General features: G+C 57.8%; 2 protein-coding genes across 4 annotated transcripts in view; one reads left to right on the top strand and one right to left on the bottom strand.

Moving 5' to 3' along the window:
• The window catches only part of ADAMTS7 (ADAM metallopeptidase with thrombospondin type 1 motif 7), a 48,180-nt gene extending 35,269 nt beyond the window's left edge, over nt 1-12,911 (top strand). Inside the window, exons 15-24 of one of the 2 annotated variants that reach the window (XM_064267212.1) lie at nt 1,126-1,370; nt 1,652-1,793; nt 2,907-3,033; nt 3,474-3,687; nt 4,006-5,397; nt 6,736-6,888; nt 7,565-7,738; nt 7,818-7,964; nt 9,166-9,328; nt 12,643-12,911. In XM_064267212.1, coding sequence (XP_064123282.1) covers nt 1,126-1,370; nt 1,652-1,793; nt 2,907-3,033; nt 3,474-3,687; nt 4,006-5,397; nt 6,736-6,888; nt 7,565-7,738; nt 7,818-7,964; nt 9,166-9,328; nt 12,643-12,800 — 2,915 coding nt within the window. In that variant the 3' untranslated portion in view covers nt 12,801-12,911. Of the gene's footprint in view, nt 1-1,125; nt 1,371-1,651; nt 1,794-2,906; nt 3,034-3,473; nt 3,688-4,005; nt 6,010-6,735; nt 6,889-7,564; nt 7,739-7,817; nt 7,965-9,165; nt 9,329-12,642 lie in introns of those variants that run through there. The other variant, XR_010317389.1, reaches the window with a different exon arrangement.
• A 2,871-nt stretch (nt 12,912-15,782) lies between these two features.
• The window catches only part of TBC1D2B (TBC1 domain family member 2B), a 108,421-nt gene continuing 104,069 nt past the window's right edge, over nt 15,783-20,134 (bottom strand). For both annotated transcript variants that reach the window (XM_003413845.4, XM_023552965.2), the window contains exon 13: nt 15,783-19,124. In XM_003413845.4, the coding sequence (XP_003413893.1) occupies nt 18,929-19,124 (196 nt within the window). In that variant the 3' untranslated portion in view covers nt 15,783-18,928. The remainder of the gene's footprint in view (nt 19,125-20,134) is intronic.

Below are 20,134 nucleotides of genomic sequence, written 5' to 3' on the forward strand. Positions count from 1 at the left end.
CCAGATGCGGAGACCTGTCCTCATGGGAACCCACTGCCCCAGGGACCCAGGCTGAGCCAGCCAGGCTTGTGGGTGATCCCTGGCCCTTTCAGCAGGGTATTGTCTTCTTACAAAGCTTCAGAGACCCCTCCCCACTCCCCGCCCCCGCAGCTCCACTCCCTTGCCTCGGGTTGTTTTGTGTACATTGCTGAAATGTCAACTGAATGGTAGTTGGTGGGGACATGGAGGTGAAGAACTCACAGTCTGACAGGGTGACAAAGTAGACAGTGATCCCTTGGTAGACAAATGCAGTGGAGAGAGGCCCAGGGGGCTGGGAGCACTGAGGAAGGTGCTGACCTGGGGAGGTCAGGGAAGACTTCCTGGAGGAGGCAGAAGTTGAGCTGAATCATAAAGGACTCAGACAAAATAGGGAGGAGTGTTCCAAAGGGAGACAACTGTGCCTACACCTGGAGGCAAGAAGAGTGTGCTATGTCTAGGAGCCTGTAAGGAAGGTAGCATGGCTGTGGGGGCCTTGAATGCCGGGTCAAGAAGCTTAGATTTCATCCGGAAGATGGAGTACACCGTGAGGTTAAAAACACAGACCCTGAAGCCTGGTTCATATCCCAGCAGGACCCTCGGGCAAGTTACTTAACCTCCCTGTGCCTCAGTTTCCCCTAGGATAACAGTAGTACCTACCTCATAGGGCCGTTAACACTTGCATTAACCTGTGTAAAGTGCTTAGAGTAGTGCCAGGTATGTGGTGGGTGCTCCCTAAATGAAGGAAAAGAAAAAGGCCATGTAGGTGGGGAAGATGTCCCAGTCAGTTTGGTTTTTTTGAAAGGTCATACTGGACCCGGGTATGACAAGCAGCCTTGTGACAAGGAGACCAGGGAAGGGCCAGCCAAGGCCTCTAGGAAAGGATTAACGGAGCATGGGTCACGGGGGCAGGGTTTGAGGAGCTTTTCTGAGGGTTTGGTAATTTAGGACTGATCTGAGCATCTGCCTCTTGGGAGATCTCAGAATCTGAAGCTAATGGTGGAATCGGGCATAAGCAGGAAGGGGCAAGCGGGAAGAGAAGTTCAGGAAAATGGCGGGGGACAGCCACCCCTCCCACCCTGAGGACTCTGCACAACCTCCTCATAACAGGGTATGTGGACGTGGGGCTGATCCCAGCTGGCGCGCGTGAGATCCGCATCGAGGAGGTGGCCGAGGCTGCCAACTTCCTGGCCTTGCGGAGCGAGGACCCGGATAAGTACTTCCTCAACGGTGGCTGGACCATCCAGTGGAATGGGGACTACCAGGTGGCGGGCACCACCTTCACATATGCCCGCAGAGGCAACTGGGAGAACCTCACGTCCCCAGGCCCCACTGCCGAGCCTGTTTGGATCCAGGTGCCTGCCTCCTGAGGTCTGGGGTGGGGTGGAGCAGAGATGGGGTTCTCAGACCCTGCCCCCCATGGCAGAGTGTAAGCCCTCGCACAATCATACAGCCTGGCTCTGGGTCTGGCTTTACTGCTGAGGCCTCTGCCCATCTCTAAAATGTCCCCACAGAATAACCCCAGTTCAGAGGTGGTCTGGGGTTGGCTCCTTTAGGGTGGTTACTCTGGGTGGCAGGTCCTGGGCAGGTGGGGAGGACACCTTGTGCTCATGGGGCCCTCACCTGCCTTCCCCAGCTACTGTTCCAGGAGAGCAACCCGGGGGTGCGCTATGAGTACACCATCCACCGGGAGGCGGATGGCCACGACAAAGCCCAGCTGCCCGAGTTCTCCTGGCACTATGGACCTTGGATGAAGTGCACAGTCACCTGTGGCACAGGTGAGAAGGGGAGCAGACACAGAGGCTGTCTCTGGGCAGGGTGCCCAGCTTTATTTCCCAGCTCCCTGCTTATTTGCTGGGCTACCATGGGCTTGGAACTTTGCTTCTCTGAGCCTCAGTTTCCCTGTCTGAAAATGGAGATAGCAACAGCCCCTGTCTCATGGGGCCACTGGGAGGTTACATGAGATAAGGCAAGCAAAGCTCATGGTGGTGCTGAGTATGTCTCAGCTGTTATCCTTCTGTCTTCAGAAAGGCACTGGCTCTCTCTCCCATCTCTTCTCATTGCTCATTGCTCAGGTCTGGGGGCTCTGGGGCCTATGTCTCTGCTCCATTCTGAATATCTGGCTCCTCCTTCCCGTACCTTCACCTGAAGGCACCTGTCAGGGTGGGCTCATTCCCCTTCTCCAGCTCTTACCTGGAGGAAGGGCTTCCCAGGGGACCCTTCCTCCCTGGGGCCCCCAGCCCCTCCTGGGAGACCCAGAGTCTGTTGCTCTCTGGGCTTCTGCCTCACAGGAAGAGCAGTAAGGCCAAGGCTGCAGGGGCAGGGAAGAGGGAGGCTGGGATGTGACAAGGACCTTCCCACCCAGCCCATGAGCCTCTGAGGCCAATGGCCCAGTCACATTTCCTTATTTCTTTTAACCATTTATAAAATGTATAGCAACCTGAAAGGAGCTTTGGTGGAAGACTGGTTAAGTTCTTGGCTCCTAACTGGAAGGTGGGCAGTTCGAGCCCACCAGCCACTCTGTGAGAGATTTGGCAGTCTGCTTCTGTAATGATGACAGCCTTGGAAACCCTGTGGGGCAGTTCACTCTGTCTTACAGGTTCGCTGTGAGTCAGGATTGGCTTGATGGCAGTGGGTTTTTATAGCCGTCTAACCCTTGCTCGCTCTTCTCCCTCTCCCTACCCCTCAGCCTCTCCCCCTTCTGCCCCTCAGGCTCCCCATCTTTGACCCTCAATGTCCAGGGATCTCAAGATCAGGAATCTGGGCCAGAGACATTTGAATATTCCTGTTCTGGGAAGGCCCCCGGGTATGGCCAAGTGTCAGGTTGGGATGGCTTGGGCAGGGGGCATCATGGGTAGCAGGCCCAGACTGAACCCCCGTGGCCTCCCCAGGCATTCAGAGGCAGAGCGTGTACTGCACTGAGCGGCAGGCAGGGCCCGTGGACGAGGGACACTGTGACCCCCTGGACCGACCCGATGACCGCCAGAGGAAGTGCAGTGAGGACCCATGCCCGGCCCGGTGAGCACCACTATCACCACTGCTCCCGAGCGTCTGGTCCTGTCCTGCCGCAGACCTCCACATCAAAGGGGAGGAGTAGAACAAGGCAGGCTCTTGCCCAAGACTGAAGCCCCCAACCCCTGGTTGCCTTCCACCCCAGCCTAGGCTCCCCCTTGTCACCTCCTCTTTGGGGCTCTGGATGTTGACAGGCCTTGAGTCTTCCCCAGGACCCCTGGGGTGAGGGTGGCAGGATTTGAACCCAGGCCTCCTGGGCAATGGGGACTATGCCACACTGCCAGGCTTTGGGGGCAGGGCACCAACCTAGGCTTGGAGCTCTGGAATCATCCAGGGCTCAGACCTGACCCTGCCCAAACCCTGAGCGCCTGGGAGGCTGGCCTGGTCCTCCCTGCTTGTGAGCCCACTGAGCCCATGCTGATGTCACCTGTGTGCCCCCCTGTCAGGTGGTGGGCAGGCGAGTGGCAGCCATGCTCCCGCTCCTGTGGTCCTGGGGGCCTCTCCCACCGGATGGTGCACTGCATCCACAGCGTGGGGCTGGATGAGCAGAGTGCCCTGGAGCCACATGCCTGTGAACACCTGCCCCAGCCCCCCGCCAAAACCCCCTGCAACCATGACGTGCCCTGTCCCGCCACCTGGGCTGTTGGGAACTGGTCTCAGGTGAGTGTTGGGGTGGGAGGGGGCCGGGACAGGTGCACCCGAGCTGCACTGTCTTGGGTTCCAGGGAGGCAGAAAGAGCCTTCATGGGGCCTTTATTGCCTAGCACCATGGGTGGGAGGGAGGCTGGGGGACCCCGGGGTCCAGCCCCTGTGCCCAAAGCCTCCGGGACCAGGATGTCTTAGCAGCCATAGCAACGAGCCAGGGCCCTGAGCTGGGCACGGCCAGAGAAGGCTGGCTGAGGCCTCTGCCACGGTGCTGTCTGGCAGTGGGAGGTTACTCCGCCATGTCCCAGCCCCTCACCCTGATCTCCCCCTGCAGTGCCCAGTGACATGCGGGGCAGGCACTCAACATCGACGTGTCTTGTGCACCAATGACACTGGTGCCCCCTGCGATGAGGCCCAGCGGCCAGCCAGTGAGGCCGCCTGCCCTCTGAGGCCCTGTCCATGGCCCTTGGACATGTTGGACCCAGAAGGTTCAGGCAGTGGCACCTCCAGCCGGGAACTCTTCAATGAGGTGGACTTCATCCCCCACCGCCTGGCCCCACGCCCTGTGCCCCAGTCGACACCTGAGCCGGTGAGCATGGGCAATGCCATCGCGGAGGAGGACCTGGAGCTGGGCCCTGCGGGGCCTGTGTTTGTTGATGACTTCTACTATGACTATAATTTCATTAACTTCCACGAGGACCTGTCTTACGATCCCCTTAAGGAGCTGGACCCAGACCGGGCGGGCACAGGGGAGCGCATGCCCCTACCCCCGAGCAATCCCACTGAGCCCCCCACGAGCACCCTCATACCTGCCACTGAGCCTCCAGGACTGGGAGATGGGCTCCCTGCCCCTTGGCCCAGCCAGGCTGGCCACTCCCTGTCCCCACCTTTGGATCAGGCCCCTGGGAACCTCTTGGCCAATTTTTTGTCTGAGGAAGATGCCCCCATTGGGGCCCCGGACTTTGGGCTCCCTAGCTTGCCCTGGCCCACTGCTTCAGTTGGTGGCATGGGGACACCTGTTGCCCCAGGGAGCCAGAATGAGTTCCCGGTGTGGGAGGACAGCCAGAGCCAGCCACCCTCTCCATGGTGGGAGAGGACCAATGAAGTTGCTGAGGATGATGAGGAGGCCTTAGGCCACAGAGTGCCCCCTCTGCCCCCAAGTCCTCGCACCACGCTGCCCTCCTTGTCCTCCACCACCACCATCCGCTCCTCTCCTAGTCCTGACGTGCTGGAGCTATGGACAGCAGGGACTGTGGCCCCGGACCCAGCTCTGGAGGGTGGCCTGGGGCCGGTAGACGGTGAGCTGTGGCTTACTACTGTGGGGACGGCTCCTCCCCCTCTTCCCACAACCACTCCGTCAGGGACCCTGGGCAGAGATGGCCCCCTGGAGCCAGGGACTCCCACCCTTTCAGCCTCAGGACCAGCTCCCCGGGGGCTGCAGATGCCAGCAGTGCTGGGGACCGTCCTTCCGACAGCCTTGCCTGGCCTAGAGCAGATGCCCTGGGTGACCACCCTGAACCCGGAACCCTCAGGGCAGCCTGAGCCCCCCAGCCCTGAGGTGCCCCCAAGTACCATGCTGCTGTCCACGCCAGCTCTGGGCAGTTCCGCCAGCAGCAGCAGAGCCCCTGTGGCCCAGCCCCTGGAGCCCAGCCTGGCCGAGGAGGGGCCCCGCGCGAACCTGCCAGCTGTGAAGAATGCCAGCTGGGAAGTGGGGAGCTGGAGCGAGGCAAGTGGCACGGGTGTCTGGGTGTGTGGCAGTGTGAGCAGCACCTTGTGACTCAGTTTCCTCATGTGGAAGTGAGCAAGACACGAGCCCTGTTTCCTGCCTCCAGGGGTGCAGGAATTCCTGAGATTAGGGAACCGACAGTGGTGGGTGGAGTTCCTGTGAGGTGGGTGAAGCTGATGAGGGCTAGAGGCCCAGTTTACTGCCTCGTCACACTTAAGTTACCCAAGTGAGCGGTGGGGGGGGGGGGGGCAGCCCACCTGGCTCTGTCTCTGTGCAGAAGCCCCAGAGGCCTGTCCCTGAGTGCAGGTATACATGAGGGGCAGCCAGGAGGAGCAGATCCAAAGCCTTTAATCTGAGTCTCCTAGGGCCAGCTGGCAAGACCGCCCCCTCTGTTGGGAGGCCTGAGGCACCCTTCTCACATGCTAGCTTGCACACCCCTAGAGCTGAGGAGCTCATCCAGACAGCTCTGTTTGTGGGAAAGATCTTCTCACTTGACCTAGGACCCAGCCCTGCCCTCGGTGCCTATGAAGTCATGTTGCCTGGCGAGCTCCCCACTCCTTGAAGCTGCCTGACTCCACCATTCTTCCCTGAGGCTCAGCCTGGCTCCTTCAGGTGCTGCTCTTGACCCTTCCATCTCACCGTCCCCTCAATGGCTCTACCTGCTTTGTCGGGGGGCCTGCAAGGGGTCCGCGCCCTACCCAGTTAACCACTTGCTGTCAAGTTGATCGTGACTCATGGCGACCCCACGTGTCAGAATAGAACTGTGCTGATTTTCAGTGGCTGATTTTTCAGAAGTAGATCACCAGGCCTTTCTTCCAAGGTGCCTCTGGGTGGACTTGAACATTCACTCTTTCGATTAGCAGCTGAGTGTGTTAACCATTTGCACCACTCAGTGACTCCACATGCCCCACCCCAGGCCTCCAGATTGTTACTGTATAAGGAGAGAGCTCTTTCTCTTCAGAGCCTAATTTGGGGACGGGGAGAAGCAGGCTGAGGCCCAGAGAGGGCAGGTTTTGCCCAGGGTTACCCTGCAGTTTGGCCTCTGGGACTAGAGCCCAGACTTCCTTCCCAAGGGACTCTGGGAAGCAATGAGGCTCATTAGGCTCCTCTCACCCTGTGAGAAGGGACACTTAGTGACTGGGGTTGGGGGTTGACTTTTCATCCTCACAGTCTCCCTGGGAGGTAGGTGGAGGAGCCCATTTTGCAGGTAAGGAAACTGAGGCCCTGGCTTGGCCAAAGTCCCACTCACCTTGATGGGGTGGTCTCCTGGCTGCAGGGGGCTAGAGGGAGCAAGGACCTGCCCAGTCCTCACAGGCCTCTCCCCCCGTTTCCCCCCAGTGCTCCACCACCTGCGGCCTGGGTGCCGTCTGGAGGCCCGTGCGCTGCAGCTCTGGCCAGGAGAAGGACTGCGCCCCTGCTGGCCGGCCCCAGCCTGCCCGCCGCTGCCACCTGCGGCCCTGTGCTGCCTGGCACACCGGTAACTGGAGCAAGGTGCGGATCACGATCAGCTAGGGGGAGGGCAGAAGTGAGGATGCAGCCAAGACAGGTGGCCTAGGGGCACATGGAGTGGATCCCTGGGGTCTCCGTGGCTGGCCCTCTGTTCCGGGATCAGCAGCAGCCCCCAATAAGGGCAGAGGAGGGCTCCACACTCCACATTTTTGTACTTTATTGTGTTTAACTGCTAATCTCTTTTGAGTCTTTGAATCTCTATTTCTTTGATTTGACTGTTCCAAGCCCCTTCTCCTGTTGGCTGTATCCTCTTCTCTGTACTTTACTTTCCAACCCCTCTGGGTTTCACTCTCACTGACTCACCTTTGTCCCTCTCTGTCCCTCTCTTTCCATCTGTCCCATCTCGTGGCAGCCCTGGCAATGGTGCTCTGCTGTCTGGGCTGGCCCTGGTCTCTTCTTGGGCTCTTTAAGGCTTTGCCCCAGGCATCTGAAAGATTGGCAGTTCAAACCCACCCACTGGCTCTGGGGAAGAAAGGCCTGGCAATCTGCTCCCATAAAGATTACACCCAAGGAAACCCTATGGAGCAGTTCTACTCTGTAACACATGGGGTTGCCAGGAGTCAGAATCAACTCAACGGCAACGAGTTTTCAGGGGATGGCTCAGTGCCTGCCCTGCCACATCCCTCCCTGGGTCACCTGTCTGTCCCTTGGCCCCCAGTGCTCCCGAAGCTGTGGCGGAGGTGCCTCGGTGCGGGACGTGCAGTGTGTGGACACCAGGGACCAACGGCCACTGCGGCCCTTCCACTGCCAGCCCGGGCCTGCCAAGCCGCCTGCCCGACGACCCTGCGGGGCCCAGCCCTGCCTCAGCTGGTACATCTCTTCCTGGAGGGAGGTGAGGCCTTGGTGCCCAGGATGGGGTGGGGGGCGTCCTCGGACCCTGGCCATGTCCTGACCCTTCCCTGTCTCACCAGTGCTCTGAGGCCTGTGGTGGTGGTGAGCAGCAGCGTCTGGTGACCTGCCCAGAGCCGGGCCTCTGCGAGGAGGCGCTGAGACCCAATACCACTCGCCCCTGCAACACCCACCCCTGCACCCAGTGGGTGGTGGGGCCCTGGGGCCAGGTGAGCTGAGGACTGGGGGCAGGTGCTCAGCAGGCGCTGGAGGGAGGTCGTTTGTTCCTTGAACAATGAGTTGTCAAGTGTGGAATGTGCACCAGGCTGCAGATACAGTGGTGGCCAGACGAGGTCCCCGCCCCGCCGGAGCATACAGCCTGCCAGGAGAAACAGACTAAAAAAAGAAGTGGACGCACCACAGGCTGTGACATGTGCTTCAAGGCAGGGAAGGCCTTCTGAGAAGGGGGCCTGAAGGAGGAGACAGTGCTGGGAAGGGCAGGGATAAAGGAACAGCAAGTGCAAAGCCCTGAGCTCAGGGTGTTCAGGGAACTGAACAAAAGCCAGTGTGTCAGAAAGGGTAGGAGAGGGGCCAGCATGGCCTTGGGTAAGGGTGATCATGGGGTGGGCAGAACTCCTTCCTGCCAGGCCTGTGCCCCCCACAGCCACTCCCAGGACTGTTTGAGGCCAAGAGAATCTCAGATTTGTGTCCTGAGCTGGGCCTTGGAGTCCTTGTCCCACTGGTTAGCTGAGTGACTCTGGGTAGGTTGCTTTGCCTTGCCAGGCCTTTGTTTTCTCATCTATGAAATGGGAACAGCCGGTGGGGGAGCTTCTGAGGACTAAGGGAAGTAACCCAGTGAAGCACTTAGCATAGGCCTGGCACATGGGTGGCAAATGTTGGCACACGTTAAACTTCATTTTAGGCTTAAATATCAGAGCTGAATGAGAACAAAGCTTGACTCAGGATGGCCAGCCCTGAGTGGGATGCTTTCTGCCTCCTTCACTCCACTGCCCACCCCCCTCGGCAGGGTCTCACGTGGTCACTCAGACCTTGCAATATCTGTCCACATCTCTGCATCAAGGCTCCATCATGGAGCCCTCACACCAGCCTGGCAGCTCCATACCCCAACCCGACTCCTGTGGCTGGGAGGGTTCTCCCTGCTCTCAGAGCCGCTGTGCCCCACCTAGAATGCCCCCCACCACCCCAAACCCTGCCGGTGCAAATCCTGCCATCCAAACCCCAAGTGGGCTCCAGGGACAGGGCTGGCTGGGGCTTGCCCAAGGGAGCAGCCCCTCCAAGGAGGCTCTAAGGGGTGAGGGCAGCAGGAAGGCTTCTTAGAGGTGGTGGTGGCGGAGGTGGCGGCTGCCCCAGGGGTGCCCCCATCCCAAGGCCTGGCTGAGGCAGGGTCCTGACCCCTCCCTACTCCCACAGTGCTCGGATCCCTGTGGTGGTGGCGTCCAGCGGCGCCTGGTCAAGTGTGTTAACACCCAGACGGGGCTGCCTGAGGAAGACAGCGACCAGTGTGGCCACGAGGCCTGGCCGGAGAGCTCCCGGCCGTGTGGCACCCAGGACTGTGAGCCTGCAGAGCCCCCACGTGAGTGCTCCCACCCCTGCTCTCTGCAAGCATTGGGGGCCAGGAGGATGGTAGGAAAGGGGGGGCCATCAAATTACTGCCCCCCTCAGCACTGGTCAGCTCCATCTGTGGTCTGGCCTCAGGGGCCACGTGCCACACAGACACTGGGACTGTGCTGGGAATCAGGGCCAGAGGGGTCTTAGCCACACAGGCACCTACAGGCAGCTTTTCCTGGCCTCCGGGGAAAAGTGTAAGCTGCTGTATGACCTCGGGCATAAGTTCTTTTCCCTTTGGGCCTCAGTTATTCCTCATAGCCAGGCCGGGGATGTTCCGACACTGTGTGAAGGCTTAGCCTGGGTGGGCTTCCACCCCCAGCTCTGGCCTGTCCATTCCCTGGCCAAAGCGGGCTGCCCAGCATAAGCAGTGGAGCCACAGGATGGGGCCTCCCTCCCAGGTCCTGGCGGCTTCCTGGCCAGCTGAGTCCTCCTGACGGGAAGGGCCTGAGCCAGAGGTGGCTCTGGACACATGCGTGTACACACACACACACACACACACACACTTCCTTCCTGCAGCCCAAGCCACCCCCAGCAGTGCTGAGCATGGGGATCCGAGTGGCCCTGAACTCACACCTGGGCCGCCTCGCCAGCTGTGTGGCCTTGGTCACCACTTCCTTCTGCATAAAGGAGCTGACACTCCATCCTCGGGGTAGTGGTGGGGACAGAAGAGTGAGGCCTTGGGTGAGGGGCCCAGCACCACGGAGGCACCTGGGAGGTGCCTCAGGAAGAGCTGGCTTCTCTCCCAGCCATTCTCCTGCTTTCCCTCACACTAAGTTAGGGAATGGGCCTGGGGCTGCCTCTGCCAGTCTGACCCCCAGGGTACAGCCAACGGAAGCAGAGGCTCAGCGCTGTGCCCTGAACACAGCAGCTCCAGTGCGTCTTCGCTGTCTGCCCCACCCCTAGGACAGTCCATGGCCCTCAGTCCGGTGTTCAGGGCCTCCAGGATCTGCCCAGTTTGCTTCGTCCCCCTTGCCCAACATGGCTGTCTCTACCAGCCACTGGCTCCTTGGCAGCCCTCACCCAGGCCCAGAGCGGCACTTTTTTAAAATTTTCATTGTGCTTTAAGTGAAAGTTTACAACTCAAGTCAGTCTTTCATACAAAAATTTATATATACCTTGCTATATACTCCTAGTTGCTCTCCCCCTAATGAGACAGCCCGCTTCTTCCCTCCATTCTCTCTTTTTGTGTCCGTTCTGCCAGCTTCTAACCCCCTCTTCCCTCTCATCTCCCCTCCAGATAGGAGATGCCAACATAGTCTCAAGTGTCTACTTGATCCAAGAAGCTCATTCTTCACCAGCATCTTTTTCTATCCCATTGCCCAGTCCAATCCCTGTCTGAAGAGTTGGCTTTGGGAATGGTTCCTGTCCTGGGCTAACAGAAGGTCTGGGGGCCATGACCACTGGGGTCCTTCTAGTCTCAGTCAGACCGTTAAGTTTAGTCTTTTTACAAGAATTTGGGGTCTGTTTCCCACTGCTCTCCTGCTCCCTCAGGGGTTCTCTGTTGTGTTCCCTGTCAGGGCAGTCATCGGTTGTAGCCGTGCACTATCTAGTTCTTCTGGTCTCAGGCTGATGTAGTCTCTGGTTTATGTGGCCCTTTCTGTCTCTTGGGCTCGTAATTACCTTGTGTCCTTGGTATTCTTCATTCTCCTTTGCCCCAGGTGGGTTGAGACCAATTGATGCATCTTAGATGGCCGCTTGCTAGTGTTCAAGCCCCCAGATGCAGAGTGGCACTGTCTTGCTGCCCTGCTTCTCACTGGGGTAACTTCCTGCCTCCAATCCCCTCCCCTCAGGGCCCAGTGTAGATGCCACCAGCCCTGAGCCGGCCGCCCTGCCCTCATCATTCATTCAGCACGCACCTCAGAGTACCTCTTGCTGCCCCAAGTACTTGCCTGTCAGGGCTCTGAGGGGGACACCTGGGAGCTGAGAGAGAGATCAGGAACAGAGGCCCCTGGGCCCTTGTGGATAGGCCTGGACCACAAGGTCTCCTGGGCTGGAGGTGGGCTGGAGGGAGGGGCCTGTGTTGGGATGGTCAGGTGTCTGGACTATAAATGATCCCATGTGAGGAATTTTCTGCCACCTGTGAAGGGTAAAGGGGCAGCTGGGAGAGGGCCCTGAGATTCTAGAACTTCCAGGATGTTTTGATGGCTGAGTACTAGAGCATTTGGAAAGCCTGGAAGCTCCAGGGTGTGTGGTCACCGGTGAGGCAGCTGACAGCATCACCACATCCGTTCGCCTTTGGAGGTTATTTACAGAGGAGGGAACCGAGGCACGAGGGGTTTGGAAGCTTGCCCCGAGGTCACGCAACAGGGCTAGGACACAGGTCTGCAGATGTGTAGGTAAAGCTGCCTCCATAGCTGGGGTGGGAGGTGCCCTCAGAGAGCAGAGCTTTGACTGGAGACCTGCCTGCTGCCTCGTGCCCTCTGTTAGCCCCTGGGGATGTCCCGGGCCTGCTGCCCTCCTGCTGCTCCGCCTCAGGAGGTCTGGGCTGCAGTGAGCAGGCACGGTGGCAGCTGGGGGCTGTCAGCAGCAGTGGGAGCAAAGCCAGGAGGCTGGAAGCAAGCCACTTCCCAAAAATAGCTCCAATAACCACAGGGCAGGGGGGCCAGGCCAAGCCTCAGTCCAACAAGCACAGCCTGCAGCTTTCCCCCCACCGCCTAGCACGGGCTTGGTCCCTGCCAGGGCCTTGCTGGCTCTCTGGGCCTCAATGCCCAGCTGAGAGGTGAGGGTGGAGGGGGCCGGCCTGGCCGATGGGACTCTGTCTCTCTGTGACCTGGAAGCTGAGGCTGAGAAAGGCCTGAGTGGCTGGAGGTAGGCATTGAGGTCTGGCAGGACAGGGGCACTTGAGCAGGGGGGAGGTAGGAGAGGTAGGGGCAGAGACTGCTGCGGGCTGGCAGGGGCCTAAGTTGACCTGAAGGACTGGGGTAGGGCCACCGCCAGTGCAGGCACTTCAGTGTCTCACAGGCAGCTGAGGTGGTCAGGAGTTGGGTCTCGGGGTCTTTCCTTTGGAACCTAAGCAGTGCAGTGCGGCTCCAGAGTCCTGGTGGGCCCAGGTCAAGGGCAGTGGGGCAGGGCTGTTAGGACTCCCTGCAGACACTGGGAGGCCTGTGCCCTGGAGGCGGCTGCTGCAGTCCCCCTAAGGCTGTTGGGGGACTGGGCAGCATGGCACAGGTAAAAGCCCAGGGAAGCCCCAGGGCGCAGGGTGTGGGTGGGAGCGGGTTAGGGGTGCTGCACAGGCTGGCCGTTCCCTCCCGCCTGTCCTGACCTGCCCCTCCCCTGTAGGCTGCGAGCAGGATCGCCTGTCCTTCGGTTTCTGCGAGACACTGCGCCTGCTCGGCCGCTGCCAGCTGGCCACCGTCCGCACCCAGTGCTGCCGCTCCTGTCCCCCACCTGGCCGCAGCGCCCCCTCCCGCGGCCATCAGCGGGTCGCCCGTCGCTGACCCGCATCCCGGCCTATGGCCGGACCAGGACACACAGACCAACTCACGCACTGACTCACGGACCTCAGCGCCTCACCACGGGCTGCGGTGGAGCCCCATCCTCGCGCCCTAATGGTGCTAACCCCTGCTCCCCTGCCCAGGCGCAGGCTGGGGGCCCCATTCCCCTCAGAAAAGGTATTTTTTTAACAGTCTGAGTAACAATTATTATAATAATAATAATTATTATACATAAATGAGCATGTACTGGTCCAAACCACAGCCTGGCTTCATCTTGGATTTGGGGACTTTCAAGTAGAAACTCCTTACCCCGCCCGTCCGTCTGTCTGAAATTCCACCACGAGAGGGCCTCAGCAGCCCCTTTCCTTGCTTCTCTGAGCAAGATTAGCAGGGCCAACAGGAGCAAACTAATCCACCCAAAGAGAATGGGGCCTCACAGGCATGGAAGGCTGGGAGAGTCAGAAGTGAAGGATGGCTTCTTGGGGGAGGTGCTATCTGCAGGGTCTCAAAAAATTGGATAATGGGGGGCAGGTTTTCTGGGAAGGGATACAACTTGGCACAGGCCGGCGGGGAGGTGGTCTCTGCTCACGCTCCTTCCACAGCCTATACTTAATGCGTCACCCTGCTCAGCCCCCCAGCCCTTACCCCGACTCCTCCACTCTGAGTTCCTTAGGGATTGGGCCCCCTCCCCCTCCAGCTCCCAAGCAGCAAGGCCTGTTGCTTGTCACCAGCTGGGACTGCCCCTGGGGTAGTGGTGAAGGGGTCTGGGACTTCCTGGTCTTCCTTGGGGGTGATGGGGGTGGAGGAAGGGACAGACTGGCCAGCCATGCGCCCCTCTTCGTCTCCACTTATCCCTTCCTCTCCTCCATGCTCGGGGACAGGGCTGAGCTGGTCTCAGCTATGACTGATTCATGGTGGCCCCTTCCTCATTTCCAACCTCGGGCACCAGGCTTCTGCTACATTGGCCTAGGACTCAAAAGCACCGTGGTCCAACTGCCTGGCACCTGCCCATCCACGGTCCCTTCCCCACCTGCAAAATCTAGTCCCATGGAGCCAGACCATGGGGAATACCCCAGCCTGAAAGGCCCAGATGAGAAAACTGAAGGGCCTGTAAGGTTGGCAGGCCTGTCCCTGCCAGGCAGATCTGCCCACACGAGCTGGGGAGTGCCAAAAGCAGTTCATGCCTTGGCCCTGCAGCTTCTGGTGCAAGGTTTGGTCTGATGCTACTGTAGAGCCTGGCTGCTTGGGCCCACCTGGTCCTCATCTGTCCAGTGGGCATGGGGTTACCTGCATTACTTGATGGGGCCGTTGTGCTGAGGGTTTAGGAAGGAGCCTATGCTGGTCAGGGGGCAGGGAGCGTGGGTGATATCTGCAGCCCATGCTGCCCCGGGTTGCCAGGAAGCAGACAGTCATGAAGGTGCTTTAACTACTTGGAGCCCTGCCTCTGTGGATGGTGGGGGGTCTGGTGTGGCACCCTCCAACACCCACCAGCCCCAGGGGATTGGCCAGGGCTGGGATAGGGAGGCTGAGGAAGGGGCTGGACACTGTCCTCCCCCTACCAGCTCCTACTTAGGAAGTGGCCCCTGCCTGTTCAGGCCCCTGCCTCTTAGCCTCTCTGGCTGTGAGCCTAGGACTCCGGATCTTTTACATCCTCTTCATAAGTCCTGCTTCTGGAAAGTCTTACTCCCCTTCTCCAAGCAGGAAAAACAGGTTCAGAGGTCCAGGGCCAGCTCCAGGGGACACCAAGTGCATTCTAGTCTATGGTGCAGGCCATTCTCAGAACATAACAGAGATGGTGGCCCTGAGTCTGTGCGTACGAGGGCCCGGGCCCTGTGGCCAGCACTGAGGGTCAGGTATGTGTGGAGTGGGGAGACACTGAAAATCACTCCTTGGGGACTGAGACCAAGAAACAGTATCAGAGGCTAAGCCAGTCAGCAGCCAGTCTGTCCCAACCTGCCCCTTCATGGAGTGATGGCGGGTAGAAGCAGGAAGCAGCTGCCCACCAGTGGTAATGGGAGTGCTGGTGTGCCCAGCTGCTCTTCACTTCTGAGTTGTACCTTATTTAACCATCAGGGTGCTCCCTTTTCAGATGAGAAGCCTGAGGCTCTGAGAGGGAAAGTGCTGGCCCAAGGGCATATGCCCTGGTGACAGAGGCCCAAGCTTAGGCCTTCATCTCCATCTCTTGCCTGTGAGCTCTGGGCCACACTCAGCAGCTGACCCCTCTGACCAGGCAGAACAGTGTGGGGCAGGCCCCCCCATATGGATTTATAGAGGGCAGTCTTTGCCAGGTCAGCTAGGCTTGTGTGATCCCAAGTGTCACCAACCACGTATTGTCTGAGGGTGGAGGGGCATCAGACTTGCTTCCTGTCTCTGCCTGTAGCAGCCCAGCTGACCCAAGGAAGCCCTGGGGACCCACCTCTGAGTAATGGCTTCCCAGGGCTTGGCCAAAACTGCCCTTATCAGGGACAGGGAGCAGGGCTCCAGCCCCTCCTGTTCAGCATGTGGGTCAGAAGGTGGAGCAGGGCAGAGCTCTGGAGTCCCAGTCTCAGCTCTGCCACTGCTGTGCTATATGACCCCAGGCACCCCCAGCCACACCGAATCTGTCCCCAGAGGAGACAGAGACTCTGACTGTCCTGGAATCCTCGCTGAAGCCGCCTTCCCTCCCACTCTTTGTGGAAAGACATTTGGTCTTAATCATTCTCATGTGTTTTTCCGATGATGGGGGGTGGTGTGGTATCCCCAGCGGCAGCTGGGCTTGAGCTGTCAGCCCAGGCAGGAGACAAACAAGCCCATGACTCAGGCAGGGCACATCACAGCTGGTGGCAGGAGGGGTGCCTATCAGCCTGTGGCCTAGTCATCCTGAGCGAACCAAGGGCAGGGGCATCCAGAAACCCCAGGCTGGCAGGTCCACCCTACCCCACCCTCCCAGGCCCAGGGGCTGAGCCCCGTCACAACATGTGACTATAATTCCATTTCAAGCCAGAATGTTTTACGAATTAGTAGTTTATTTCTTCCTTTAGTATTACAATTCTCCAAGATCAACACAGAAGCTGGTGTGGTATAACGGCAGAGGTCCTTGGCGGTCTTCCCATGGGCAGACACATGCAGCGGCACTCATGCGATGCCGTGTCCTACCTCCCCCATGAGGACCCTGCAGGCAGGCCCAGCTGCTCCAGAGCCTGGTCACATGCAGGAAGACAACACTGCACAAAGCGTGGGGTTGGGATGTGGGCAATAATACAAACATTTAGCTTTTTAAAAAACTGGGAATGTTTGCCTAGAATACTTCCTATACGATAGAATGTAGCTGAGACCAGAGTCACTTCCAGCCATCAACTGTGGCACAGCTGTCAGCAAGACTACAAGTAGCATGAGGCTACCTGGGGTAAGACATGGGCTTGGGCATGGGGCTTAAGTGAAGTCGGTGATGGTCGGGCTAGAGGTAAAAGATGGCATGGAAGTGAAGTGCGACTGAAGAAGCTCACGTTTGCATAAATACACGCAAGGTCATGCACACAAAACAAGGACTTGTAATACAAAGTAAAGGTACACAGTCTAGAAAAACCTTGATAAAATAGCCTATAAAAATATAAACTGTAGTGAAAATATACAAAAGTATTAACAGATGTTCAACCCATAAAAAACAAAAACCCATCTACTTATAAGCTGACAATGGCCACGTGGCTGCCCTGGGCCCTGGCATGGGTGGTGGGCATGCAGGCTGCCCCTGTGGGGGCTCCTAGCCTCAACTGGTGAGGTCCACCTTGTGGGGGTGACAGGCTGGTGTTTAGCAAAGGTTTGGAGGAGCAGCGGCTGTGGCACCTGTCAGGAGGGGCACACACCATCGAGCTGGCGGCGGCTTGGGATCTCAGGGGTACTGGAGCATGTGGAGCAATTGTCTTCCCAGAGGCTCAAGGGAAGAAGTGCTGACTCAAACTAGTGGGGACAAACCCTACAGCTCTGGGGGGAAAAGTCAGCCCCGGGATCTCACCAAACAGGAACCAGTGCTCTAGTCTGGGGAGGAAGACCTCCACAAGGGTCCCCAGTCCGTTCCTGCAGGACCCCTCTCTGCCCTCTCATGCCCACTGCCTGGCCACTGATAACTGCCCTGGAAATACTGACACATGGCTGTCACTGAGAATGGCAGAAACCAGGGGGTCCAGCCACACAGGGCAGGCCCCCACTCACGTACTTTTAAGATGCATCTTCTCAGGGCCCACAGGACCCATTCCTAAAGGGGCATTTTAACCTCTGGGCTTGGCAGTTTGGGCTGGTATGTTCCAGGGGAGAAATCAACTTGGAAACCAAAGATGGAGGGAAGCTGGAGCTGATGCAGGGGCCCCAACCCATGCCTGCACCTCAGCAGCTGTCTCTTCCCAATGCGGGAGGTAGAGGGGGGCTGGGGCTGCTGCAGGGGTTCTGTGAACAGCAACGCCCACCTCGAGAGCAACCCCACGCATGAGGTCACTTCTAAGACATCAGATCTCAAACAACCATTTCCCAAAACAAACAAACATTACAAAACACACTTTTGATACCTGAAAAGAGAAAGGCTTTTGGCTACATATTTAGATCAGTTCCCTCTACACAGCCATAAATCAAAGGAACCAACTTAATTAAAAACAAATAATTAAGCTCAGTCTAGTATGTTCAAATACCAACTTAGCCATCATACTGCTGGAAGGCTGATAGTGAAAAATAATAGAAAAATAATACTTACAAGAGAAAAAAAAAAAAAAAGGATTTCTTGAAATGACATTGCTTCAATTCTTAGTCTGAATGTGCTTAATGTTACCAACTAAGGATTATTTCCAATTTTTTCCAGGTAGTGTAAGGAATTCCATTTAAAACTGTTTCTCTTATATTCAAATAATACTGTGCCAGAAAACACATCTACTCCTCAGGTGTGGTCCACAGAATGACTGAGCAAAAGTAACCTTCCTTACTCAAGGCCTCTCTCCAGGGCTTCAAAAAGGAAGTGCTGTGAACGTTCCCAGGCACTACCTGGGCCGCCTGATGGGCGAGAGGTCCCATTACCCCTCAAGTGAAGACTGTGCTTGGCCTGGGGTGAGCAAAGGTGCTGCTGGGCAACAGTGGGGAAAGCATACGCCTGAGAGCTCACCAAGGCCTTGGCCCCAAGGAAGGACACTTCCCAGCCCCGAGGCACCTCCAGCCGACCTCCTCGTCCCCTCAGTCCCAGCCAGGTGGAGGAGACACCAAGAGCACTGGCCTCCCCCTGTCACTGAGCAGCTGCACCATGGCCTGCAAACTCCCCTGGAAAAACAACTTCCTCTGTCCCCCCACAACCAAGGCCAGCCCAGTTTACTGGAGGGAAATCCCACCCATACGGGAAGAAGAACTTCTAAGCCAATCTTCGGGTGGAAAGAACTTTCCACGGAACCTCATGGAGACGTGCCAGCCGGAGCGCAAGCTGGGGGCAGAGCAGCTGGCCACCTGCAAACACCGGCCGGTGGTGAAAAGCGAGTGGCGAGTCTGGAGGGCTGGGCCTCCTCAAGCAGGATGGGAGTCGCTTTGTGAAAGGATGTGCGCAAAAGGGCAAAGGCATCCCAGAACCGCGCATGACTGGTGGCAAAGCCTGCAGCAGAAGGTCCGTGGATTTCTACACAGGCCATTTCTGAACAAGGGGTGTGCCTGGCACCTGAAGCAGCCACACTCTGGCCTGAGGTCTGAACACAGTGGATGTCCTATGCAGTGCATTTAAAAAATGCCCATGGCTGCCCACTGCATAGAGGAAAAGGACACAGGGACACCCCCAGCAAAATAAGGCTTTTTAAGGATGAAAACACGAGCATAACTGACAGATGCTGCAAATGGGCTCTTGAAAATAACTGATTGGTATGCCTGCTAGTTCACCAGTCACTGGGAAATGGTGACCGTGATATGTGCCACCACAACAGCACAGCATGAAGATGGCTGTAAACAGGTTTGCTCCCCACCCCAAGAGGAAAAGGAGAAAGTGCGGTATGGCTTTGGACATCCGCCCAGCAGATTTCCAGAGACCACAGTGTTACATTCTGGCTTAAGCGAGCAGAGACATCTCTGCGTTCACCCTTTTGGCACACTTTGGTTGTGAAGACAAGCAGCAGCGTCTTGGCGGGGGAGGGGTCTACTCAGGTGTCCTCCTCCTCATCGCTGACCAGCTCACCCTTGTCAGGGCTGGTGTCCCGTTCTCGCAAGAAGTCCTCGCGGATGGCCTCCAGCTCCGTCAGCTCCAGCCGGACCTTCTCCAAGTGGTAGGCACGCCGATTCCGGATCTGGCGCAGGGGGAAAGGGTTCAGGTCCCCAAAGGAGATGCTGATCAGCTTCCTGGAGGGAGGCAGAACAGACAGCATAAGCAGGGCTTAGGGGAGGGCTCACACACAGCTCTCACTTCAGCACAGCCCGAGGCCTCTGGGGGTGCGAAGAAGACCCCAGACCCTACTGCTGCCAGGAAGCACTTGTTAAGGGTCATATGCTGCGCTCCAGGGCCAGCCCCACCTCACTCAGACAGGCAGGAAGGCGCAGCGGCCAAGAGGAGGCTTTCTTTCAGTTAGTGCCTGGACTCGGATTTGAGCTGTACCCCATACTCACTGTGTGACATGGGGCAAGCTAAGTTACGGAAACTTTTCTGGCCTCAGATTTCTCAGCTGTGCACTGGGGACAGTAACAGTGCCACCACATAGGGTGTGGGGGTTACCTCAGCTAACACATGCAAAGACCTTACAGCAGCGTCTGCCGCTTGCTTGGTGACGGGCAGGTGCTGAGGTGTCTCTGACTCCTGAGGACTAGCACAAGGCCTCGCACAGAGGAGGCATTTAGGGAGACACTGCCACAGGACTGACTGGTCAGGAAGGAGCCAATGCCCGAGCAAGCCTGGTAATAACTGTCAGGCCTGTTGGCAGCGTGACAGGCATGGAAGCATAGTCTGCAGGGAACTCTGTGGTTTATGGATTTTCACATTATCCCCAGGTCAAGTCACCAATCTGTAAAATGAGAAAAATCACACTAACATGCTCCCAAACACTGGCCAATGTTTAACAAAAACAGAACCTAAAACTCTTCTGAGTGGTGAATTTCCAGAACTAATCAGGTCAGCCACGCTAGTGTCTGGAGGGTCACAACAGAAATGGGTTCCTCCAACACTGAGGAGGGCGGCCAGGTTCCCTCCTTTCCCCTGTCCCAATTCTGCCCAGTCCCAAAGACTTCACTTCCTAAAGCAGGCTGGTTCACTTCCTGTTGCCCTAAGGTCCAAAAAACTCACAAACCACAGGAGAACTGTGATGAAACAGAAATGTCACGAGGGACTTCCTCCTGGTCTCTGTCAGAAAATAAGCTGT

This window comes from Loxodonta africana, chromosome 13 (genome assembly GCF_030014295.1).
Source record: "Loxodonta africana isolate mLoxAfr1 chromosome 13, mLoxAfr1.hap2, whole genome shotgun sequence".
NCBI classification, from domain to species: Eukaryota; Metazoa; Chordata; class Mammalia; order Proboscidea; family Elephantidae; genus Loxodonta; species Loxodonta africana.